We start from the raw sequence: 10,690 nt of genomic DNA on the forward strand, positions 1-10,690 counted from the left end.
TACTATACTTATAAACTATACTTAAATCGAATACAAGTCTGCCAGGGATGTAGTGCGTGGAGGGGCATTTCTGGCAGAGATCACCACTTAAAGGGTCAACTGGAAATACATGACATGCTCAAGAAACTGAATAGTCATGATACGGTTAGAACCAGGGTGGAAATTTCCTCCAGGAAGCTCCTTCTTTGTGCTTTCACTGCACCAGGTCTGTGTCTCTAGAACAGCCCTTACCATACACTTCCATATTGAAATGTTCTGTTTATATATTTCTCTCCCTCACCTCAGGTCAGGGATCTTGCAGTGGTGTTTGTCTTCTTCCATAATGCCTGGCATTTGATAAACGTTTGTTGAACTTGAAGAGACATATGGGCAACGAATCCGGAAAGGTGGGTTAAGTCAGATTGCAGATTTTGATGAATGGTAGCTCCAAGACTCCTGGCTGACTTTTTCCAGTAAGCAAAGAGAAGTTGTTAGATGGGAGTCTTAAAAAGATGAAGTCTAGCAGCACTGGAGCATAGATTAGATACAGGGAGATACTGAAGTAAGGGATACCAATTAGGAGGCAGCAGAAATCACTGAGATTCTTCTGTATATATGTCAGAGGTTGAATGCGTAAGGCCATTTAGATTACTGGTCAATAGATTTTTTCATCGGGACCAGGGAAAAGGTTGCCTGTGTTTGACACACATAGTAAGAACCACCTCTTCCTATCTTTAACTCTACCCCCCACCCCACCCCCCTTTCTCCTACTGATTCAGGACGGATGTGTCGAGATACCCTGAGAAATACTCCAGGTCTCATTTGAGGATCTTGCCTTGCAGATTGTTCAGGATTGAGCATGATGGTAGTTCTCGTAATGAGTTAGTGGGGTAATATTGAAAACATGGACACTAGCCCTCCCAATACCATTGCAGCTTTTAGTCTACTAATGACCCAAATTCCACCTGTGGTTCAGTCCAGTAGGAATTGTCATTGTATGTGACTGTGATGAATGGCATCTAACAGTTATATTTCTCTTAATTTCTTCAGGGAGAACATCTTTGGTCCTACAGTGTTGCTGACATTGACATTTTCTGAGTGGTCTTGAACAGCCTACTTTCTATGTAAATAACTGGCTAGACCTCACTTTTTTTTTTTTTTTTTTTTTTTTACTATAGAAGTCTATAACCTAGAGATTTAAAAACACTGCTTTTAGGTCACTACTACATTTATCTAGAAGGTTCTTCCTTTCTTATTCCAAAATGTTGAGATACTGGGGAGAGATACCCATCTCATCAAGCCAGACCAACAGAAGTTCTTTTGATTTGCTCCCACGGGAGTTCCGTCTAGTGGAAGTCCATGACCCACCACTGCACCAGCCCTCAGCCAACAAGCCCAAGCCCCCTACAATGTTGGACATCCCCTCAGAGCCATGCAGCCTCACCATCCATACTATTCAGCTGATCCAGCACAACCGACGTCTGCGCAATCTCATTGCCACAGCTCAGGCCCAGAGTCAGCAACAGACAGAAGGTGTAAAGACCGAAGAGAGTGAACCTCTTCCCTCTTGCCCTGGGTCACCTCCTCTTCCTGATGACCTCCTGCCTATAGATTGTAAGAATCCCAATGCACCATTCCAGATCCGGCACAGTGACCCAGAGAGTGACTTTTATCGGTAAGACAAGGCTTTGCTATTTCTTTTTTCCAAAAAGTCTTCGCAACAGCACTGTTAAGCATGCAGTCCTAATTCCATGAGGAAACGGAGTATAAGAGTAATCGACATGGCCAAAGTTGCTCAGGTAATTGGAAGGAAGTCTAAGACTTGAATCCTGATCTTCCATATCCGGAGTCTGTGTCTTTTACTTTTGAGGTAACAAATATTTATTGAGTGCCTGTTACATGCCAAACATTTTACTAGGAGCAAGATACTGCACTAGTATGTTAAAGAAGCCATGGCCTCAGTCCTCAGAGTTTAGTCTTTCTGTTTGATTTAAAATGTACATTATGGGTTTAGGTTAGTATCCTCAAGTTGAGATTCATGGATTTACTCTCATATTATTAGGAATCCATAAGTTCTATACAAGAATTTTTAAGTTGTGTACAGTTGACCCTTGAACAACATGAGTTTAAATTGTGTGGGTCCACTTACATGTGGATGTTTTTACAGTACAGTACTAGAAATGGATTTTCCTTACGATTTTCTTTTTTCTAGCTGACTTATTGTAAGAATACAGTATATAATACATATAAACATACAAAAGAAGTGTTAATCAACTTTATATATTATCACTAAGGCTTCCAGTCAGTAGTAGGCTAGTATAAATCATTGGGGTGCGTGGCTGTTTCAGACAGAAGAGCACGTGAAATCTTGATCTCGGGGTCATGAGTTCAAGCTCCATATCAATATAGAGATTACTAAAAAAATACGGTAAAATACACTTTTAAAAAAAGTTGGGTGTTAATCATTAAGTTTTGGGGAGTCAGAGCTCTTTTTTGGATTTTCAACTGTACAGGGAGTTGGTGCCCCTAACCCCTATGTTGTTCAAGGGTCCAGCTATATTTTCATTGTGATAACATCACTTTAGAAGTAATGTAAAAATATTCTTGATCCTTGCTACTCAAAATCTGGTCTCAGACTAGGAGCATCAACATCACCTGGGAACCTATTACGAATTCAGAGTCTCAGGCCCTACCCAGCCTCCTGAATCAGAATCTTCATTTTAGGGACGTCTGGGTGGCTCAGTGGTTGAGCATCTGCTTTTGCTCAGGTAATGATCCCGGGGTCCTGGGATCGAGTCCCACATTGGGCTCCCCAGAGGGAGCCTGCTTCTCCCTCTGCTTGTGTCCCTGCCTCTCTCTTTGTCTCTCATGAGTAAATAAATAAAATCTTAAAAAAAAAAAATTCTTCATTTTAACAAGATCTCCAGAAGATTCATATGTGTATTTAAGTTTGAGAAGCCCTGCTCCATATCCTCTAAACGACTGCTTTATGATCTAATGCTACTACTGCATTTCAGTGTGTAAGTTTGCATCTGGTGCCAAAAAATTATTTTTCATTTTGAAATTTGTCAGACCAAAGAAAAATTTAAATAATAGTACAAGAAATGGCTAAATACTCTTTACCAGGATTCACCAATTGTTAACATTTTGCCACATCTGTTTTCTCTCACATGTGTATAAGCATGTATGTATACACACACATACACACATAAATAAATGCATAACAATTGTAAATATATACACGTACAGTCTTTGCCAAATATTTTAAAGTTGCACATATCTCAGTATTTCACCCCTTAATTCTTTTTTTTTTTTTTTTTAATGTAAGTCACACAGAGAGAGAGAGAAGCAGAGACACAGGCAGAGGGAGAAGCAGGCTCCATGCACCGGGAGCCCGATGTGGGACTCGATCCCGGGTCTACAGGATCGTGCCCTGGGCCAAAGGCAGGCGCCAAACCGCTGCGCCACCCAGGGATCCCTCACCCCTTAATTCTTAAGTATTCTTCCACCCCTAAATTGTTCACTTTAACCTAAGAATAAAGAAAATTTCCTACATAACCCCAATACCAATATCACACCAAAATAAATGAACACTAATTATATAATATCAATTATTAAGTCCATATTCAGATTTCTCCAAAATATCCTTTATAAATAAATTTTCCTCTAATCCAGAACCTAAAAATGATTTTCATTTAGCTGTTTAGTGTCTTGTTTTTGTTTGTTTTTGTTGGAGAAAGCGTGTGAGCAGGGGAAGGGCAGAGGAAGTGGGAGAGAGAATCCCAGAACAGACTCCCTGCTGAGTGCAGAGCCTGACTTGGAGCTCCTTCCTGAGATCCTGAAATGATGACCTGAGCTGAAATCACGAGTGAAACACTCAACCAACTGGGCCACCCAGGCGCCCCTATTTAATGAATTTTAAACCAGAAGAGCTTCCTGGGCGGCCCGGGTGGCTCAGCGGTTTAGCACCGCCTTCAGCACAGGGCAGGATTCTGGAGACCCTGGATCGAGTCCAATCCGGTGTCAGGCTCCCTGCATGGAGCCTGCTTCTCCCTCTGCCTGTGTCTCTGCCTCTCTCTCTCTGTGTCTCTCATTAATAAACAAAAATCTTAAAAAAAAAAAAACTAGCTTCCCCTTTTTTAAAACACAGGATACTAATCTTTAAGAGTTCAGGTCATTTAGATGTAGAATGTCCCACTCACTGGGTTTGCTGATTATTTTCTCAAGATTAGATTGAAGGTTAAATATATTTGGAAAAAATATATGTAAGTAATATTGTATACCACTTAATTTCATCTGTTATTGATAATAGTTACTACTATTTTAATTGTCCCAAAGTAGTGAGAAAAGAACAGAAATGGACTTATTACTATGTAAGGGTTGCAGTTCCAGTTGACCAAATGATGTCCTGGTGCACACTGTATAATTGAAGGTTCTGAAGTCCTTGGAATAGTGAAAAAGGTAGGGGTAACTATCATTACATGCATCTCACATGTTCATATAGATACAGCTTCAAAAAACTTGCTCTGTAGTGATCAGTACCATATTTACATTTGGAAGGCAATTTAGTTTTAAGAATATTGCCATCATATTAAATTGATGCTGTTATTTAGAATTTTGTAGTTTTGCATCAAACTTTCTCATTTTTTTCAAGTTTTTACTTAAATCCCAGTTAACATACAGTGTAATGTTAGTTTTAGGTGTAGGATTTAGTGATTCATCACTTAACATTCAATACCCACCGCTCATCACCAGTGTCCTCCTTAATACCCATCGTCTGTTTAACTCATCCCTTCGCCTGCTTCCCCTTCAGCAACGGTTTCTTCTCTATAGTTAAGAGTCTGTTTTATGCTTTGCCTCTTTCCTTTTTTTCCCCTATATTCATCTGTTAGGTTTCTTAAATTCCACATATGAGTGAAATATGGTATTTGTCTTTCTCTGACTTATTTCACTTAGCAAAATACTCTCTAGTTCAATCCATGCCATTGCAAAGGCAAGATTTCATCATTTTTATGGCTAATATTCCACTGTGTGTATATACATACATATATAAATATATATCACATCTTCTTTTTTTTTTAAAGATTTTATTTATTTATTCATGATAGTCACAGAGAGAGAGAGAGAGAGGCAGAGACACAGGCAAGGGAGAAGCAGGCTGCATGCAGGGAGCCCGACGCGGGACTCGATCCCAGGTCTTCAGGATCGCGCCCTGGGCCAAAGGCAGGGGCCAAACCGCTGCGCCCCCCAGGGATCCCTATATTACATCTTCTTTATCCATTTGTCAGTCATTGGACATTTGGCTCTTTCAGTAATTTGGCTATTATTGATAATGTTGCTGTAAACATGGAGGTGCATGTATCCCTTCGAATCAACATTTTTGCATTCTTTGGGTAAATACCTAGTAGCACAATTGTAAGGCAATTCTCTTTCTAGCTTTCTGAGGAATCTCCATACTGTTTCCAGAGTGGCTGCGCCAGTTTATATTCCCACCAACAGTGTAAGAGGGTTCCCCTTTCTTCACATGTCTCCACCATGTGTCCTGTGGTGTTAATTTTAGCCACTCTGGCAGGTGTGATCTGTATCTCATTGTAGTTTTGATTTGTATTTCCCTGATGATGAGTGATGTTGAGCATCTTTTCACGTGTTTGTTAGCTATCTGTATGTCTTCTTTGGAAAAATGTCTATTCATGTCTCCTGTCCATTTTTTAACTGAATTATTTGGTTTTTTGGGTGTTGAGTTTTAGAAGTCCTTTAGAGATTTTGGATGGATACTAACCCTTTATCGGATATATCATTTGCAAATATCGTCTCCCATTCCAAAGACTGCCTTTTAGTTTGGTTGTTTCCTCCACAGTGAAGAAGCTTTTTAACTTGATGAAGTCCCAATGGTTTATTTTTTATTTTGTTTCCCTTGCCTCAGGGGATATATCTAATAAGTTGCTATGGCCAATGTCGAAGAAGTTGCTGCCTGTGTTCTCCTCTGGGATTTTGATGGTTTCCTGTCTCACATTTAGGTCTTTCATCCATGTTGAATTTATTTCTGTGTATGGTGTAAGAATGTGGTCCAGTTTCCTTCTTTTGCATATTGTTGTCCAGTTTTCCCAACACCGTTTGTTGAAGAGACTGTCTCTTTTCCAATGGATATTCTTTCCTGCTTTTAGCTGGTCATAGTTGTGGGTCCGTTTCTGGGTTTTCTATTCTGTTAATCTATGCATCCATTTTTTTTTGTGTGCCAGCACAATACCGTCTTGATCACTACAGCTTTGTAATATAACTCAAAGTCTGGAATTGTGATTCCTCCAGCTTTGCTTTTCTTTTTTAAGCTTGCTTTGGCTACCAGAAGTCTTTTGTATTTCCATACAAATTTTAGGAATGTTCTTTTTTTTTTCTTTCAAGATTTTATTTATTTACTTGACAGAGAATGAGAGAGAGAGCATGACCAAGGGGAGCTTGGGGCAGAGGGGGAGGGACAAGCAGGCTCCCAGATGAGTAGAGTCTGATGTAGGAACTTGATCCCAGGACCCCAGGATCATGACCTGAGCCGAAGGCAGATGTTTAACCCACTGGGCCACCCAGGCATCCCTGCTCTAGCTCTGTGAAAAAATGCATGTGATATTTTGATGGGGATTGCATTAAGTGCGTAGATTGCTTTGGGTAGTATAGTTATTTCAACCATGTTTGTTCTTCCAATCACAAACTTCTAATTTTAATTCAGAAGAGCTGTTAACATCAGAAGTTTATACTAGTTTGTTTTATACATATTTTTTTTTTAAAGATTTTATTTATTTATTCATGATAGTCACAGAGAGAGAGAGAGAGGCAGAGACACAGGCAGAGGGAGAAGCAGGCTCCATGCACCGGGAGCCCGATGTGGGATTAGATCCCGGGTCTCCAGGATCGCGCCCTGGACCAAAGGCAGGCGCCAAACCGCAGCGCCACCCAGGGATCCCTGTTTTATACATATTTAAGAAACGTTTAGCAAAAATAATTTGCATCAGCTATGGGGTGCTGAAAGAATTATTTTCCTTTGAAGTAAGTCCATGTGTTACTCAAATAAAGCAATACTGGTTTAGCTGTTTATTAGGCATTTCTGAGGCCTTTTGCTTTTGGCCCTTTTAGCTTTTGGAGACTGGCTATAGGAAATGATGGTGGAAATAGTAAATGAACAGTTATTTGGGGGGCACCTGGGTGGCTCAGTCAGTTAAGTGTCTGACTCTTGGTTTCAGCTCAGGTCATGATCTCAGGGTTTTGAGATGAGCCCCATGTTGGGCTCCCTTCTCAGTGCAGAACCTGCTTAAGGTTCTTTCTCCCACCCCCTCTGCTCCCCCCCACCCCCCACTTGCTCACACACACTCTCAAATAATCTTTGAAAACTTATTTGGCAGTTGGTTTTCTTGCTTTCCAACTATTATGTGGACTGCAGTAATTGCTTCTGAGCAGATAGTAGTAAAGTGGGTACACAGCTCCTCTAGCCCTCTTGTACAGCACATAGTGACACATGCCAAGTATGGACCAGGGAAAAGATTTTTTTTTAAGGTTTTATTTATTTATTTATTTATTTATTCATGAGTGACATGCACAGAGAGAGACAGACAGAGACAGCGACAGAGAGAGGCAGAGACACAGGCAGAGGGAGAAGCAGGCTCCATGCAGGGAGCCCGACGTGGGACTCGATCCCGGGTCCCCAGGATCAGGCGCTGGGCTGAAGGCGGCACTAAACTGCTGAGCCACCTGGGCTGCCCAAGAAATCTTCTATACCTGATTTTATCCATTTTCTTATTTGTCAGAGGGAGGCAGAAGATAGGAATTTTCAGGAGACAGGTATTGATTAGAAATGTGTTAAAAGTTATTTTTAGGAGGTCAGAGACCTTTTTGAAGTTATTTCTTAGATTAAGATTTCTACAGCAGTGATTAGGAGTAAAATGGTGTATTATGAAGAACATGGGATCTGAAATCAGAAGCTCCACCTTCTGATAATATCGAAACAACTTCCGGCAGGTCCGCACCTCTGAACCTCAACCTCTGAAACCTGCAGCCAAATGGGAATCATAATATGGATCTACTACCCACTGTGCACAGGATAGGATAAAAATGCTTTGTAAACTGTATACATTTTAAATTGCTTTTATGAAATTGAGTTGCTTGTCCAGTTTTACAAATGGTCTGTTGTAGTTGTATAAGAATCTCCTAATTGGGACTGAATTTCTGAAACTCCGTGTATCATCCAGCGTATGAGGAAGCTATGTGGTGAAATAATTAGAGCACTCTTGAACAGTGCCTGAGCTATAAACTTTTTTTCATCCTGAAAGTAGTCAAAACTGAGCAGTTGATAAAAGAAACTTTATATTCACCTGACACTTTTATATTGTTTATTGTGGACATGTATTGTCTATTAAGACTTTTATGTAATTGGAGGAGCTCAGAGATATGATCGTGGGTTGTTGAGACATGCCCTGTGTAGCAGCAAGATAAACCGGGCTCTGTAACTGCATAGAATTCCCCTAGAAAGCTGGGCCAGTGGTTTGACTAAAATTGTAAAACTCCTAGGGAGACAGGATGGGTCAGCCCTTTGCAAGAGCACTAATAACACTGCCATGTCTCGCCTTTCAGCGGGAAAGGGGAACCGGTGACTGAACTCAGCTGGCACTCCTGCCGGCAGCTTCTCTACCAGGCAGTGGCCACAATCCTGGCCCATGCAGGCTTCGAGTGTGCTAATGAAAGTGTCCTGGAGACCCTTACTGATGTGGCACATGAATATTGCCTTAAATTCACCAAGTTGCTGCGCTTCGCTGTGGATCGGGAAGCCCGGCTGGGGCAGACTCCTTTCCCTGACGTTATGGAGCAAGTATTCCATGAAGTGGGCATTGGCAGTGTGCTCTCCCTCCAGAAGTTCTGGCAGCACCGAATCAAGGACTATCACAGTTACATGCTACAGGTGAGGTCACCCTGTGAGAACTGGGTGTAATCTAGGGGTGTTCAGCAGGATCCCATACTTGCCCTAGGGAACAGAGCACAGGGGCTTGGAATAGAGTGGACTTGACCTGCTCTCCTCATGGCCCTAGCTGTGTTTTCTTGACTTCATCACTGACCTGGCCAGACCCTGGGGCCTCCTTTAGTCAATGAGCGGCCACATTTTTTGATAACACTTCTGCTGGAAAAAAAATTATAGACAGGAATATGGAGTCTGAGAGAATATGGTTACCATGCTTTATTCAATAAATATTTATTGAGTGCCTTTTGTGAGTGAGGCATATGTGAGACAGCAGCAGTTAATAAGGTAAGTCCCTTGAGCGTGCATTCTTAAAGAGAGAAACAAAAACAAGTAAATAAAAAGTGATCAAAACAATTTCAGGTGGCATTAAGTGCTATAAAAAGCAAAACCAAACAGAGTGAAGTGATACTGCCCAAGGGCAGAAGAAGGGATAGAGATACCATTTTTGGTTGCAGCCAGAACTACCTAATCTCTTCAAACCCTGTGGCCTTAAGCAAGTCATTTGTTCATTGTTTTGGTTTCCCCAAATCTAAAATACGATTAGGGATTTTTAACACCTGACAGTCTTTGCTAAGTGATCCAGATTTCCTATACCCTTCATTATCCACCTAGGGGACAGATCTCAACTATTAGTTTTTACAGCCAAAAATGTGATCTTTTGTCCCCACTCTGATTTGTCTTTAACAAAGTCTCTTTTACCTTTATGCAACTATTAATTAATAAGAAACTCTCTGCTAAAACAACTTTTCTTCATTGTGTCTCTCTCATTTACAAATGCAAACTCAGCACCTTCAACAAATTCCTTCCATGTGTCTGCTGTGCTCAAAAAAAAAGTGAAAAACAAAACAAAAAATCAGGGGATCCCTGGGTGGCTCAGCGGTTTAGCACCTGCCTTCAGCCCGGGACGTGATCCTGGGGTCCCGGGATGGAGTCCTGCGTCGGGCTCCCTGCATGGCGCCTGCTTCTCCCTCTGCCTGTGTCTCTGCCTCTCTGTGTGTGTGTCTTTCATGAATAAGTAAATAAAAATCTCTTTTAAAACAATGAAACAAAAAACCAGTTCTTTCCTTTGGCAGTGGTTGCTTTATTCATATTATGTTGGTTTTATGTGCGATGCCACAAGCTAACCATCCACTTTGCTTTTAACATTTCTTTGGAAGATTGACTCTTGCTTGCCAACAGATTAGTAAGCAACTATCTGAGGAGTATGAAAGGATTGTCAACCCTGAGAAGGCCACAGAGGACACTAAACCTGTAAAGATCAAGGAAGAACCTGTGAGCGACATCACATTCCCTGTCAGTGAGGAACTGGAGGCTGACCTTGCTTCTGGAGACCAGTCACTGCCCATGGGAGTCCTCGGGGCTCAGAGTGAGCGCTTCCCATCTAACCTGGAAGTTGAGGCTTCACCACAGGCTTCAAGTAAGAAAACAATTGACTGTGATTCTGGGATATCTGCCAATCTCAGCACTTCTGGCATTTTGGAATCAAACTGTGGAGAGGAGAGGAAAAAGTGGGAGTGGGCAAGAAAATAGAAAGCCTAAAAAAACAAATACAGCCTCACTGATCTAGATATGTCAACATTCTTCTTTGTAATTAGTGAAGGGAGGACTAGCACAACTTTACAGGCATTCTTTAAAATAATTCCGAGTTAGGGTGTAGATGCAATAGGTGTTCTATTGTTGAGTCCTGGAGCTAATTTAGCTGACCCAGCTGGGTGG

The 10,690-nt window shown here is 41.3% G+C and overlaps 1 protein-coding gene across 10 annotated transcripts in view; it reads left to right on the forward strand.

Moving 5' to 3' along the window:
* Positions 1 to 10,690, forward strand: part of LOC144324508 (STAGA complex 65 subunit gamma) — a 30,165-nt gene that overhangs the window by 952 nt on the left and 18,523 nt on the right. For all 10 annotated transcript variants that reach the window (XR_013389986.1, XR_013389985.1, XR_013389987.1 and 7 more), the window contains exons 2-5: positions 286 to 386; positions 1,030 to 1,654; positions 8,593 to 8,917; positions 10,154 to 10,391. Coding sequence is in view for 7 of the 10 variants with exons in the window: in XM_077915934.1 (XP_077772060.1) it covers positions 1,242 to 1,654; positions 8,593 to 8,917; positions 10,154 to 10,391 (976 nt within the window). In the remaining 3 variants the exon portion in view is untranslated. The remainder of the gene's footprint in view (positions 1 to 285; positions 387 to 1,029; positions 1,655 to 8,592; positions 8,918 to 10,153; positions 10,392 to 10,690) is intronic.

The sequence above is a fragment of the Canis aureus genome, chromosome 12 (genome assembly GCF_053574225.1).
Source record: "Canis aureus isolate CA01 chromosome 12, VMU_Caureus_v.1.0, whole genome shotgun sequence".
Lineage (NCBI taxonomy): Eukaryota > Metazoa > Chordata > Mammalia > Carnivora > Canidae > Canis > Canis aureus.